The following is a 14,891-nucleotide window of genomic DNA, read 5'->3' on the forward strand; positions in this document are numbered from 1 at the left end:
TACCCAAAACTTAAGATCTCATTTGGATTAAGAAGTAATCTCAACTCTTTTCATCATTATAATTTTTTTAAATTTATACATAATATATAATAAATAATTAAAAATTAAAAATCTCAAAATAATAATAATATTTTATTCAACTCATCTCATCTCTTCTCAACTCACTATCCAAACAACATCTAAATGTTTTGCGAAGAAAACGACAAGAGAAATGAGAGAGACTTCTATGTTTTCAAGGCAATGGATGAGAACAAACACGAGATTTGAAACCAAGAGACATATAATTTCGTTCAACTATCAACAGTTCTGATCCGTATGAACTAAAACTGCAGCATGCATGAATGCATGGTCAGGTCACCCACCACAAAAATGTTATAGCCCATTGGTAGTCATAGACATGATGACATGCCCTCTTGTTTTGAATGAATACAGAACTCATACATATATGTATAGAAAAGTATGCTTTTTATCATCTAAACCATATTAATCAAATCAAGTCTTCCATTCAAGTGGCATGAATCCGATTGGTGGGAGTGTGTTACCCACTGAGATTAGGAATAAAGCTATACTTTAAATGCTTGTCAATGACACCTGACTCTTTATTTTGGAACACGAAAGTGGATGCACCTACTTTTGTGCAAAAGCCCACAAAAATGAATGGGATCATACCCTACAAATTAAGGGCACATGAGGACGTCGCCTATTAGATTTCCATGTGTAGGCTTAAAAAGCTCAAGTTCAACAAGGGACGGACGACACCTCCATCTCTATGCCTAGAAAAGCAAAAGGGTTACCTATTATTACCTAGTACCTACCTCCAATTACACTGTCTATAATTACTGCTCAATAATTATTGAATTAAAAGTCTAGGAGATGATTGGGTTTTTGATAAAAAGACAAGCCCTATGAAAACTCAAAAAAAAAAGAAAAAGAAAAAAGAAAAAAGAAAAAAGAAAAGGAGAATATAATAATAAAACAATTATAAAGACAGAAGGTTTCAAAGCCCAAAGAAAGCTGGTCAAAGCTAAAATACACAGAGACAAGGTGGCTCAGTTTCTCGACTTCTTACAAGTTACAATGGTAGCAAATAATGGAAATGCAAATACATCTATCCTTTATTTCTTTAGTTTTTATTGGGATCAATAAGGACAGGCTGGAAGGATCCAAAGGCAACCCCACTTCCATAGTTCCATTATTAGCAGGGAAGAACAGGCTCATCCAGCCTCTAATAAAGTTGATATTTTCCACAAACAAAACCAGAGCAAGAAAAGAGGAAAGGAAAAACATAAAATAGCTTACATAAAGAGAGAAAAAGGAGGTTTGGGGGTTTGTTCTTTTTCTTCTTTCCTTGCAGCCTCTGTTAAGCATCTCTGCTCACTTCTCTCTCTCTCTCAGAATTTTTTACTGGATTTTTTTGGTTTGGTTTGGTTTTCTATCATCATTTCCTCCTCTGCTTCAGCTATAACTTCTTGTTTTGGTGAGTCTTCAGGGTTTTTCCTCTCTTGCATTGATTTGTTTGTTTTAGCCGAAAAAGTTAGGTGCTTTTCTTATTAATTTCCCTTCCTGGGTTTCTCTTTTTCCCTCTAGAATTTGGTTTTCTGGAAATTCACGTGCTGATCCTTTCTGGGTCGTATGATCATATCCTCTAGCTCGAATATAAATTTCTCTCCCAATTTTTTGAGCTTCAAATTTCTGAATTTCGTTTCCCAGACTTTCACTGGTGCTCTAGATTTCATTACTTTCTACAGTTCGTTTCCCGGTCACAAACATTAAACTTTTGTCGATTTCTCGGCAATTTTCGTTCTTTATTTACCTGGGATCCTGATTCCATGGGACTCTGTCATGGGAAACCCATTGACCACCCACAAACCAAACCCGAGAACTCAGTAATTCCCGGCGAGAACGAGCCAGTGCCGCATTCTCAGACTGTTAAGCCCTCAAACTTCCCATTCTACAGTCCAAGTCCCCTGCCCAGTCTCTTCAAGAGTTCCCCCGCCAATTCGAGCGTTAGTTCAACTCCTTTGCGCATTTTTAAGCGCCCATTTCCGCCTCCTTCCCCGGCAAAGCACATTCGGGCATTGCTCGCCCGTAGGCACGGCTCGGTTAAGCCAAATGAGGCCTCAATCCCGGAAGGAAATGAGTGTGACATTGGGCTGGATAAGAATTTCGGATTCTCGAAGCAGTTTGTGGCTCATTATGAGCTTGGAGAAGAGGTGGGGCGAGGGCATTTCGGTTATACTTGCTCGGCTACGGCTAAGAAAGGGAGCTTGAAGGGGCAGGAGATGGCTGTCAAGGTCATTCCGAAATCAAAGGTCTGGTTTCTATCACTCTGTTCTCGTGATCACTCTTTATGACTCTGTTCATTTGTTTAAGTAGATATGTTAAAATGAATGTCATTAGGGAATTCCTTTTAAGTTTGGGTTTCTTATGTTTATCTAGGGAAGAAGTTTGTTGAGGATTGTTTGAGATTAATATCCCGCTGGGAATGTTCTTAGTTCGTTCTTTTACAAAAATGGCTTCTTTAGGTTGTTTTCTTTCTTCTGGTGAAATAAAAGGGGAACCTTGTTAACTTTGCATACGTCAGTGCATGCTATCATACTAGGTGTCTCAAAAGCAATGTTTAAATTTATAAAGCTTTTACACTTGAATTTTGTAGTGATCACAGTATATTTTTATCTATTGCATTGTGACATAACCATTTATGTTTATATGCTTGATTTGAAAGTGATTGACTGTTGATACAAATATGATGGAGCTCAATGCTTTCTGTTTGTTGAAGACCATTAGATATGTTGTTTGTTTTGAGTAAACATTATGAAAAGTTGTCCTTTATTGTCACACAGTATCATTGTGATGTTTTAGCTAATTCTCCCATGCAAAATTATTAATAATTTTCTCTATGATTGGTAAGTTCACTTCCATACTGGAAAAGTACCTTTAAAGGACCCATATTACTTGCTCAATATGAGACATAAGTGCAAGGATAGAAATTATTGATAATTGTTATTGTCTGCTTGGCTATGGACCACGGGAACAAATGAATGATTGTTGTGTAATCATGAAAAGGATGGTATTTTGGCAGATGACCACAGCAATCGCTATAGAGGACGTACGAAGAGAAGTGAAGATATTACGGGCACTAACAGGACATAAGAACCTTGTTCAGTTCTATGATGCCTATGAAGATGAAGACAATGTTTATGTAGTGATGGAGTAAGTTTAGAAAGCTTCAATATTTTCTTATAATAAATATTATTGTGTTACAATGCCTTTGTTGGCCTGATAAACTGAAAGGGTTGATAGCAGCTTGTAATTTCCTTTTCCAGGTCTTGAAAGAATTTATTTTATTGTTTTGCTCCATCTTTGACAACTGTACATAGGATAAGTGCCATGTAAATAATTCAACTTGTTAATGTGCCTTCTGGTCATCAACCAAACTATTGGGATACGGATGCCAATTTTAGCAAGTTATATGTAGTGGTAAATTGATTTAACAAGGCGGAGTCATCTATACAATTGGTTTGCAGATGCTTTCTACGAGTTAGTAATGTATTGGTGGAATAAATAGTCTTATACTTGAAAGGTTTGACCATTGTGTTTTATGATATTCATCAGATAAATCAGGATTTCTGGGGGTGCATGCTTATTAGTATGTTGTTCTTTCAGCTTTCCTGTTATACATTTTAGCATACCATTTACTCCTAAGATATTGATATGAATTGAATAATTATTTTTAGTTCTCATATTGGTCTTGATGAAAGCTACAATTGATCTTTGAAATTCTCAAGCTAATCATTTTCTTTTATATGTTATGTTCTTCAGGTTTTGCAAAGGAGGTGAACTGTTAGATAGGATACTTTCAAGGTACCCATATTCTACATGCTTTTTTCCCCATTTATAACATGAATTGGGAAAAATATATGCCATCTCTGCCTGGTTTATGAAATTTTGATCAGCTAAATTTAATTTCTGTTCACTAGGGGTGGAAAATACTCGGAAGATGATGCAAAAGTGGTTATGGTTCAGATTTTAAGTGTGGTTGCCTACTGTCACCTCCAAGGCGTGGTTCACCGTGACCTCAAGCCAGAGGTAATTGATAAAAAGATTGAGTACTAATTTTTGGGTGATTCAGTCGTTAAAAAACCTCCTGATAATATTTCCTCCTCCAGGAGTCATTTAGACACTAAAATGAAAAAGAAGCAAAACAAGGAGGGAGGGGAAGAGATCCTTTTGGGAGTTTTCTCTGCAACATATGCTTAAACTCCTTGGTTTCATATTTTGTCTTATATGTCACCGAACATAGTGACACACCTTGACTATAGCACTGAACAATTTCTTTAGTTCCAGCATTGATGTTGGATGATCTTTTTTGCTCCTCATTTGTTTCTTTGGAATCATCATTCATTCTTTATGTTATAGGTGGGTTTTCATTTTTGTGCATTTTATTATCATGTTTCCTCTTTTCTGAATGTGTTTTTCTCTACTTCAGAATTTTCTTTATACTTCTAAGGATGAAAATTCTCCGCTTAAAGCCATTGACTTTGGACTCTCCGACTATGTAAAGCCAGGTCAGGACTAGTACTTGAGATTTATCTCTCTGATCACATTTAAAAAGGTGAGTTGTGGTCCGACAATTCGAGTTTTATGCAGATGAAAGGTTGAACGACATTGTAGGGAGTGCTTATTATGTGGCTCCTGAAGTTTTACATAGATCGTATGGGACAGAAGCTGACATGTGGAGTATTGGCGTAATTGCTTATATTCTTTTATGTGGAAGCCGGCCCTTTTGGGCCCGAACAGAATCCGGCATCTTCCGAGCTGTGCTCAAGGCAGATCCAAGCTTTGATGAAGCCCCTTGGCCTTCTTTGTCTTCTGATGCAATAGACTTTGTGAAGAGGCTGTTGAACAAGGATTATCGTAAGAGATTAACTGCTGCACAGGCTCTAAGTAAGTTACTGAAGCTATCTAATTTGCTATCATGATTTTTTTATCCTCCCTCCATGGGATTACAGTGCTAGAATTAATCACATATATCGCTGCATTTGTGATGGAAATAAAACTGACACATGCATGTAAACAAATGAAATGGGATAGATGTAAGGGTACAATCGTGTATGTTAGAATGGCGGTGTCACTCCCCTCCTACCATCAAAGAAAAAGATTCCCAGGGGCGCTCATTTGAAAAGGAGTGTGTGCTTGTAACTCCAGTGGGGAGCTCGGATCAACTACACAGGCTGCCTTATTATGATAGGGATGGAAACCAAATATTTACATACATGATTTTTTTTGTGCTTCTCTCTTAAATTTTATGCTCTTTATTGTCTTATAATTAGGTTCTAGTGTATAACTCAAATAACCTCCAATCCAATGCTTTCTGTTGATCCTGAGGTTAACAATCATTACAGTGAATTTCTCCTGGGTTTTAAACTCAAGTAAGAAGAATATTTTCCCGTTCAAAATTTTCCCTGGTTAAAGAAAAAAGGTCACAAAGGCCATGGGAGGCAGTTATATTGAGCGTACTTCTTTCACATTCCTCAATTCCATGGTCTTCTTGTAAAGTTCTGTTTCTCTGCCCAAATTTTTATCTAGGTCATCCATGGCTGGCCAATCAACATGATGTCAAGATACCATTGGATATGATAGTGTACAAGCTTGTTAAAGCTTATGTATGCTCATCTTCTCTACGCAAATCAGCATTGGGGGTATGTAATCTTATAGAGTTTTTTTTCTTTTTTGCTCTTTTCATTTATCGTTGTTTTTTTTGGTCCAATGATTTTTTTCCGGCATTGTATGTCTTAAATTCACCTGTGGAAAATTCTTTGCAATCTAGCAATGTAGTGGTTTTGGTTGTGTGATTAGCCTGCTTTACAGTTCTCTTTTTGTTTTGTCAATAGCTTCCAAGTGAAGGCAACCTATTGTGCCCGTGAAAAAAAAAAGCCCATAAAAAGAAGGCAGACTATTTATAAGAGGTCCAAGAAGACAGACCTTAAGTACTGGTATTTATGGCTGATTAAAATCAGTGCACCAGCCTGTATCAGTTTTATATCCTGATTTAAATCTAACTCATTCGCCATATGATTTTGTTGAGGTTAGGCCATCTTGGAAAGTCTCCTTAGCCGGCCTGATTATATCATAGGTTTGACAGTAAATCAGTTTTTGGCCTGCTTCCAAAACTACCCAACCAGCAGCTCTCTAATCTGCTCAAGAAACCCAAACTTCACTTTTTTTTTTTTTGGAGAATAGAACCTTTATTAAAAAACCCTCACTGAGGCGGAGGAATAACCATATACATCCAATCAAGTCAAGGACTTATCTACGTAAATAAGGCAATTCCAAACAACCCAAACTTCTTCTAAGGTTCATCAGAAGAAAAAAGTTTATATCATTGAATGGATAGACCTAACAAATTTATTTTAAGACTGGCCAGGACCACCTAAAACATAACTGCCATCCTAACCAATTAATTTCTGAGCAATACAGCCCCCCCCCCTCCCTCTTTTCAGAAAAAGGAAAAGTACAACCCAGAAATGATAATGGAAGAAGAATTTCTAGCAGAGTGGACAATTTGAGTAGAATTCACGGGGAATTTGTGATTCAATCATATACCTTACTCTGGAGCAACAGATAGATTAGTACCACCTGCTAAGTTGTCTTAATGCATGTGTAGTGTTCTTAATTTGGATATTGGATATTTTAGGCAGTAACCTGTGAATTTTTGCCATTCTGACAGGCTCTTGCAAAGACATTAAGTGCAGCTCAGCTAGCTTATCTGCAGGAGCAATTCACACTAATAGGGCCCAACAAAAGTGGATTTATCTCCATGCCAAACTTTAAGACGGTCAGCACTTCTTTCTATCCTTCTCGCTTCCTATTTTAATATCCACTGGAAGCATTATAAATATAGGTGGATTTAGCAGGGTGCAATGAAGAACTCCACCGATGCAATGAAGGATTCACGGGCCCTAGATTATGCCAACATGGTAATGCTGCCAAAATTCATAATTCTGTTTGTTATAGCTGAATACCATGCTAAACAAATTGATAGAAAAACATGATGATAAGGGTAGCAGCTGATTGTGTGTGGGTGCATGTTGCAGGTTAGTTCTATTCAATACAGAAAATTGGACTTTGAAGAATTTTGTGCGGCTGCCATAAGTGTGCATCAGCTGGAAGGAATGGAGAGCTGGGAACAACATGCAAGGCGTGCATATGAGCTGTTTGAGAAGGATGGGAACAGACCAATTATGATAGAAGAGCTTGCCTCTGTACTCTCTCTCTCTCTCTCTCTCTCTCTCTCTCTCTCTCTCTCTCTCTCATGCTAGCATCACTTAAGCTCTATGTATAAGTATGCCAAGGTTTTATTGACTTGTATACAATCGTTTATCAATTTCTACTTCTGTATTGATAATCCCTTGTTTTCGTTCAGACAGTTCAACTTCTCAGCAACCAATTCAATTTTAATGAGATTAATAAACATGTTTTCCTTAGAATGGATTGCAATTACATCACTCAAATTTTTCTGGCTTTTCCCCAGGAACTTGGACTTAGCCCATCAGTACCCGTTCACGTGGTTCTCCAGGACTGGATTAGACACTCAGATGGGAAACTTAGTTTCTTGGGGTTTGTCAGACTTCTCCACGGTGTTTCTTCCCGCTCGTTTCCAAAGGCTTGAATTTGAACCAGGCTACACAAGTAATTTCTCTCATCCTTCTCACTTTTGTCGTCCTGAAATGTCGGAAGGGACTATCTGGAATTGGAATAGCTTCCTTATGCTGGCCATGCTGTCTTTCTCGAGTGGCGGGATGCTGCAAATCATGAAGTATAGCAGCTGTTGCTGGTGAAACAACCATAGGCAGCATGATCTCATTTCATTTTTCATTTTTCACCTTATACAAGGCTTTTTTATTATTATCATTATTATTATTATTTTTATAATGAATGGTGCTGTTGAAACTTAGAGAATTGTACAGATGAGGGTAGATTCAAGAGTGTAAGTAGGATTAGCAGACTGCTCAAGACTGAGATGAGTTTTTTTTTTTTTTGTCACTAGTGTTGCTCCCCGTTTACCCTCCACTTATTCTCCTAATAAATTATTTATGTGGTTTACTTGCAACCTTTAGATGAATCATGTCGCTTTGGTGATCACAGCAGCTAAATTGGTATCCCTTGTTCACCACCAGAAAAGAAGAAAACATTGCTTATGGTATCCTTATGGCTTTCGCCTATAAATCTGATAAATCTGCAGACAAATAAAAGAAGATGCGTTTGGATGGAAGCACTTTGGCCCTCCTCGTTACAAATTGGCTGAAGCAATGAAATGAATTAGAAACTGTCAAGGAAACTCCATTTTTTTCTTTCTGAGTTGTATTATAATCAGTTCTGAATCCCACAAATCTAATACGAGCTGAAAAAGAAAAGAAATACCTCCAAACATCATCCATTATAGTGAAAAATAACAATTTACTTTTTTTTTGGGGCAGAAGGCCCGAGAGGGGGTGGGGGGAGAAGATCACTAATCTGTGAACACGCTTCACCCTTTTAGACCAATAAAGTCCCTATTTTAAGTTCATTAATTGCGTTTAGATTTTGAGCTGAGTTGAGATAGCAGAGTGAATTTTGTGGGGTCTATTTAAGATTAAATATTTTTGAATGTTAAGATAAGTTTAGATATATTTATAAGAAGTTGAAAAAGATTGTGAGTCTCATGTGCAAAGAAGTATTGAATTGAAAAAAATTATGGATCTCATGTATAAAGAGTTTTTGAGTTGAGATGAGTTTAATAATTTGAGAGTTGGGAAGCAAGATCATCCTTAATATATCAAACAGAATTTACCTTCAACTTTGGGATTATAATGAATGTTTGGAACTGATAAATGTCAATGTGCAAAAAAGAAACTTTTGTTATTTTTATAAAAGAAATATGTTTGGTTCCACGTGGTACGTTTTTATTGATAAGTAACGAAAATAGAATTGTTATAGATACGAAGAGATTATAGAAAGTAAATTTATAAATTAATGTGGTTTTAAAAAATTCGTTAGATTTACTTTATAATAAAAATAATTTTATAATTTAACGAATCATATCAAGTCACATCAATTTATATATTTATTTTTATGTAATGTTTTTATAGTTAAAGTATTTTTCTAATGAAAATGGTGGAGGGTGAAACACGATGAATTCCTAGGAACACAAGGATGGATTCCACGTGATATGGTTTAGAAGTATCAAGGATTTATTTAGAGAACGTTACTAATTGATTTAAAAAATAAATAAAAATATTTAGAGTAAAAATGCAGCCACATCAGATTGACCATAAGCTGATTTAGGAAGATCTAGATGGTCAGGTTAGACCACTAAACAAAGATTCTCAATTAACCCCTGCTTCCTTCCTTTCTCTATCTGCAACTCCAATGGCATTCCACAGAACCCCAAAGACCAAACCAAAACTGAGATCCGCGATACTCTTGCTCGTTCTCGCCATTGCGCTCTTGTTCCTCCTTCCTTCCCTCATTTCCACTAATGGGTTGTCACTGCCTTCCTTTAGAGCCCTGGAAATCGTTCTCAAACCCAATAATTGGACCCCACGGAAAAGAATCCTCACGGGCCACGAGAAGTACTTGTACTGGGGTGACAGAATCGACTGCCCCGGAAAGCACTGCGACTCCTGTGAGGGTCTGGGCCACCAGGAGTCCAGCCTCAGGTGTGCCCTCGAGGAAGCCATGTTTCTCCAGAGGTATATATATATACACGAGTGCTGGGTACTTGGATTTGTCTTTTATTTGTGTTTGTTGCTGGCTTTGGAGTTTATGAAAATGAAGATATTTGGTTGCTGAGACTGATGTTGGAAAAGTACAATTAACAAGCATTATTGGGATTCGGGAAAACATAATTTTCGCTAAGCTTTTCATTCATCTTTAGGGTGTTCGGTTAAATTACGGGAAATTGTGTTTCGGAATCCAAAGAGATGATAAATTCTTGTCAGCCTTTGTGATTCGTATTGGTTTGATGTGTTCAGAATAGGATTTGAACCGAGTCGATTTTATTTGGTAGATCAATTATCTTATCCATCCGGATTGAATTTCATGTGGTTGCAGACTTGGCCTTTCCTGGTTTTCCAAAGTTTGGGGTCTATATCGTTTGTTAGAACATGGTCAGTCCAAGATTATCGTTCTTGGAATTTGATAGTGTTGAGGGTTCTATAAATGGCATTGTGTATTATCCAAGTTGTTATTCTGGTTTTTTGAAAGTTTTCTCCGACTCTGTATTTGCAATGATATGGAATGCTCGAACTGATTCATTTCCTCTGGAAATCATTACTAACTCAACATTTCGATTTTCTGATGTACAATTCTTTATGTCATTATCTAGTCTTTGACTTCTCTTTCTTGTTGCAGAACGTTTGTCATGCCTTCTAGGATGTGTATCAACCCAATACATAATAAGAAAGGAATCCTGCATCACTCTGATAATGCAAGTTCAGAGGAAAGGTGAGTTCATTGAGTCTTTTCGTGTCAGTTGGTCTTTTCAGAATAAGGTGCTATGTTGTTATTGAAGTGTCTATTTCAAAATTGTTATTTATCCCTCTGCTTTGAATCTTGACGGTTCTGGAAAAGATGCCTTCTAGGTTAGGTTTTATAGATGCAGCTTAACTTTATTTTCTATTTTAATGTTTTTATCATCAATCAGGCGATTAAATTAGTCTACAATCTGAACCTACCTCCTTTCTTTTGGTAGGTGGGCAGCCAGCTCATGTGCCATGGATTCTTTGTATGATATTGACCTCATATCTGATACTGTACCAGTAATTTTAGATAATTCGGAACTATGGCATCAGGTCCTCAGTACGAGTATGAAGCTCGGAGCTAGGGGAATTGCCCATGTGGAAGGAGTTAGTCATGCTGATCTTAAAGAGAACAGTCATTACTCAAATCTCTTGCTCATAAACCGAACTGCAAGCCCTCTTTCATGGTAATTTGGCTTTTTTCCCCCACCCCTTCTTTCTTTCTTTTGTCTTTTTTGTTTTCCCTTTGATGGGATTTCTTTTCCTTTTCAAGTATCAGTCCTATTACTGAACATTGCATTTGATCTGGATTTCATTGAGCCTCTATTTTTATGATTTACGTGAGTTAATGTTGATTGCAAGGACCATTGAATAATCCGAGATACGGTTTGATTTCTTTTTTGCAATCAAATATCAGTACTTGGTGATAGTTCGAAAACTTCGGTCTTGTTCAATTGGATTTATATTTTGTAATTCTTTTAAATAGTTCAGAAGACAATCGGGAAATGCCTTTCCCATGTGTACCGCTTCACTTAATCCCTTGTGACTCTGTATGGACCAGTTAGGATTTTGTCAAGGACTTGAGTTTCTGAAATGATATAGCTCTTCAGGTTTATGGAGTGCAAGGATCGAAATAACCAAAGTGCTATAATGCTGCCGCATTCTTTTCTCCCTTCGATGGTGGCAGAGAAATTAAGAGATGCAGCCGACAAGGTCTGTGTTGTATGAGATTTTGTTAAAATTTCATGTTTTTTCCCTTCTATTTGCTGAATAGAAAATGGTTTTGGGGCATAGCACATTTTTCTGAAAGATTTTTAAAATCTTGGATCACTTGGTGGTTATGGTTTTCATGATGCAGTTTTCTTTATGGAAAATGCTAAATGTACTTGAGAAAAACTTATTTCTCCATGTGTCAGTTATTGATACGGAGAAAATTATGAAAATTGAAATTCAAAAGAAAACTGACAAAATGAATCTTGTAAGTAAAATCACAAGTACATGTAGCACTGCTCTTTCTTTATTGCTTCTATATATAAGAAATGTTTGTTCTATGTGTACCATAAACATGAATATCTCTGTTCTTTGTGGTTCATTGGTCATATAGAGAATAAATTATGAAATAGTTTTACAGCGTCTAATTTGATGAAATATAACTGAATTTGTGCACTGTCTCTGCCACTTAACAAGCACTCAAACTTTCAACTGTGTAAGCCTTTAACACTGTTAGAAACAGATTGGAGGTACATCTGAAAATTTTGATTTCTGTACTTTTAGCAACGCCTATCATTCCATCCAGAACATGTACTGAAACTTTAGTTCATATTATTAGATATTTGCTAATCTCTGTCTTCAGTATGAAGTGTTGGAGCTTGGATCCATCATACTTTTTGTTTTGAAAAGAGGCAATGACTTCTTTCATGTTAATTCTTCATATGTGTCTTGCCTTTTCAATGACTTCTTTTGTGTTATTCCTTGATGTGTGTCTTGCCTTTTTACTGAACATTATCAAATGATGGAACAGATCATAATTCTAGATAACTGTCAACGAAAAATTGTCAACGTCTCGAGTAATGATGGAACTTGGCAATTATGTACTGGCAATTTAAGAAACCTCTTGGGGCTGTTCAATAGTTATTATATTATGAGCATGACTGCATACATTGTATTATTAGGGCTCTTAGTACTTTATCTTTTTTTGAATTTTTTGTTCACTCAATATGGGCTGTCAATTACATCAAATTTTCACCGAAATTTTTTATTTGTTATCCATGATTTTCAGTGGTCGGTGAATTCTTCTTACATTAATTGAAGTACCGCTTAAATGGATTCTTCAGCTTGGCTTATGTTCCTTAACAATGATATTTGGGCCTGTATCAAAATAAAAGTATTTTGCAGCATTTGGTTTGATATTACCATCTAATAAAGCTTAGTGAAGAGTAAAAGATATTGGGGGGTGGGGGGGAGTAAATCTGTGCTTTCCTCAAATATATTTAAAGAAGGATCAATCTGAGACTATAGTAACTGAATTTTGTTTGGATTATGCGAGTCTCGGGATGGTTTATCTGAAAATCACATTTCAATATTAGATCTAAGACAAATTTGTGTCCACAGATAAAGGCACTCCTTGGTGATTATGATGCCATCCATGTTCGTCGTGGCGACAAAATAAAGACGAGGAAGGACAGATTTGGAGTTGATAGGACTCTGCATCCCCATCTGGATAGGGATACGCGTCCTGAGTTTATCCTTCAAAGGATTGCAAAATGGGTTCCACCTGGAAGAACTATTTTTATTGCTTCAAATGAAAGGACACCTGGATTTTTTTCACCTCTCTCTGTAAGGTAAACAGCCCACAATCGCCTCCTCTTGTGCAGTTGAGGTCTCAAAAAGTGTTCGTTGCAGAGTGTATACTCAGTCACAAACACATCCAGTAATTTCTATGTCATTATATGAGAACTACATGGCAGTCCATCTGGAAGTATTTAGAAGAATGGTGCAGTGAAAACTAGATCACAGTGTTGCCTTCATAGGAAAATTGACTAGTCTTTCATTACTGTACCATTCTGCTAGATAAACCTTCGACCTTGTGTCCGTGTACTAGAAGCCATATATCGTGCATCTTTCATCATAAATTTGTCTTGGGAGTTTTCTGTTTTTCCAACGTGGTCAGTCAATGTGACCATTCTCCATCAAATGATACCCTACAGTATTCTACGACGTAGGAATTTTCTTACCATTTCCAGTTCAGTTAAATCTCACTTGGCCATATGTGTTTACCTTTTTGTCATGGAAATGAAAAAATTCAAAAAACTAAAATGATTTTTTGCATGCCATCTTCCTGCGTTCATTTTTGGTCAGAAATTGTCATTTTGCGGTACTTTTTGCCTCAAAACCAGGTGTCTTGGGGATTCAATTTGTCATGTGAAGACCTGCTGACCTATATTGTTGGTGATCCGTGTTTATAGGTACAAATTGGCATATTCATCAAACTATAGCCAGATGTTGGATCCCTTGATTGAGAACAACTATCAGTTGTTCATGATCGAGAGGCTAATCATGCTGGGTGCGAAAACATTCATTAGAACATACAAGGAAGATGAAACAGATCTTAGCCTTACTGACGACCCAAAGAAGAACACTAAGACGTGGCAGATACCTGTTTATACCATGGATGAAGAGGGAAGCTGACATGGGTTTCATAAGTGGGGCGGTTCTCTGTTTTCCCCACACCTCAGTTCATTCTTTCCACTCAATTCTTTTATGATACGGACAGACACTCAAGAGCTGCATACAAGAAATCTCTTGACATTAAAAAAATAAAGACTATGGGAGGAAATCAGAGGCTGACCACATAAAATTTGTTGTTGTAAAATTTGTGATGCTAATTATTTATAGGATTTTGTGTGTAACTTTACAAATATGTACATCTCTCTGCGGAAAATGGGCATGCTGCCCTTTTTTTCTTGTTTCCTTTTACCATATTTTTGCCCTTTATTTATTTATAAATATATCATTAAAGTTTGGAAAATATTTTAATTATAAAGAGATTATATAAAAATAAATCTACATGTATAAGTCAAATTGTAAAATTACTTTTATTTTAAAATAAATTGAACAAATTTTATGAAATTACATCATCTTGTAAATTTATTTTATATAATATTTTTTATATTTGTAACAGTTTAATTACATATTCCAGCAGTTCTATTTGATTTATAAAGTTTAATTAAAATCTATTTAAATAATTATAATTTTTTTTTTTTTTTTTTTTATCGATTGTCGTGGAACCCACTTCCATGAAAAAGAAACCAGACTTGACAGAGACTTGCCCCAAGTCATAGTGTTACTGTACTGCAATACAGGAATCTAATGCAGCGTTGGAACTTGGAATACGCAAGCCACTCCCTTGGGTATGTAAAGCAAACCAATCACTCTTTTAAAGGTCCTGATCTTTACACGTCATCACACGGCCTCGCCACCCTTACTGGAAAGTAATGGGTGGGTCCACTGCTGCGTAGAAGCCATCTCTTTCTATTAACCACGTGGACGATCTAATTCGGCGCGCAATCCCCACAGGTGCGTACGCCCCCACATGACAGTTTCTCCCAC

The 14,891-nt window shown here is 36.6% G+C and overlaps 2 protein-coding genes across 3 annotated transcripts; both read left to right on the plus strand.

The window, feature by feature from the left end:
* The first annotated feature begins 1,167 nt into the window (after positions 1 to 1,167).
* Positions 1,168 to 7,909, plus strand: LOC108986071 (CDPK-related kinase 7-like). 2 transcript variants are annotated; one of them, XM_018958589.2, is made up of 11 exons: positions 1,168 to 2,312; positions 3,083 to 3,213; positions 3,823 to 3,864; positions 3,981 to 4,089; positions 4,490 to 4,568; positions 4,651 to 4,947; positions 5,590 to 5,702; positions 6,731 to 6,838; positions 6,915 to 6,980; positions 7,098 to 7,265; positions 7,535 to 7,909. In XM_018958589.2, exons 1-11 carry the CDS (start codon positions 1,830 to 1,832, stop codon positions 7,670 to 7,672), a joined length of 1,734 nt encoding a protein of 577 aa, XP_018814134.1. In that variant the 5' UTR covers positions 1,168 to 1,829; the 3' UTR covers positions 7,673 to 7,909. The 2 variants fall into 2 exon arrangements, with proteins under 2 accessions (XP_018814134.1, XP_018814135.1); XM_018958590.2 differs by having other exon boundaries at positions 1,172 to 2,312; positions 6,918 to 6,980.
* A 1,427-nt stretch (positions 7,910 to 9,336) lies between these two features.
* On the plus strand, positions 9,337 to 14,259 carry LOC109016716. Its single transcript, XM_035689043.1, has 6 exons — positions 9,337 to 9,734; positions 10,396 to 10,488; positions 10,736 to 10,969; positions 11,393 to 11,495; positions 12,894 to 13,123; positions 13,748 to 14,259. The coding sequence occupies exons 1-6, from the start codon at positions 9,412 to 9,414 to the stop codon at positions 13,968 to 13,970; spliced, it is 1,206 nt and encodes a 401-aa protein (XP_035544936.1). The 5' UTR covers positions 9,337 to 9,411; the 3' UTR covers positions 13,971 to 14,259.
* Positions 14,260 to 14,891: the final 632 nt, after the last annotated feature.

The sequence above is a fragment of the Juglans regia genome, chromosome 4, assembly GCF_001411555.2.
Source record: "Juglans regia cultivar Chandler chromosome 4, Walnut 2.0, whole genome shotgun sequence".
Classification (NCBI taxonomy): domain Eukaryota; kingdom Viridiplantae; phylum Streptophyta; class Magnoliopsida; order Fagales; family Juglandaceae; genus Juglans; species Juglans regia.

Coding starts and splice junctions, on each gene's coding strand:
- LOC108986071 (XM_018958589.2), top strand. CDS start 1,830: ATGGGACTCTGTCATGGGAAACCCATTGACCACCCACAAACCAAACCC. Junction 3,865..3,980: donor TTAGATAGGATACTTTCAAG/GTACCCATATTC, acceptor TCTGTTCACTAG/GGGTGGAAAATACTCGGAAG. Junction 4,948..5,589: donor AACTGCTGCACAGGCTCTAA/GTAAGTTACTGA, acceptor ATTTTTATCTAG/GTCATCCATGGCTGGCCAAT.
- LOC109016716 (XM_035689043.1), top strand. CDS start 9,412: ATGGCATTCCACAGAACCCCAAAGACCAAACCAAAACTGAGATCCGCG. Junction 10,489..10,735: donor AATGCAAGTTCAGAGGAAAG/GTGAGTTCATTG, acceptor TTCTTTTGGTAG/GTGGGCAGCCAGCTCATGTG. Junction 11,496..12,893: donor TAAGAGATGCAGCCGACAAG/GTCTGTGTTGTA, acceptor TTGTGTCCACAG/ATAAAGGCACTCCTTGGTGA.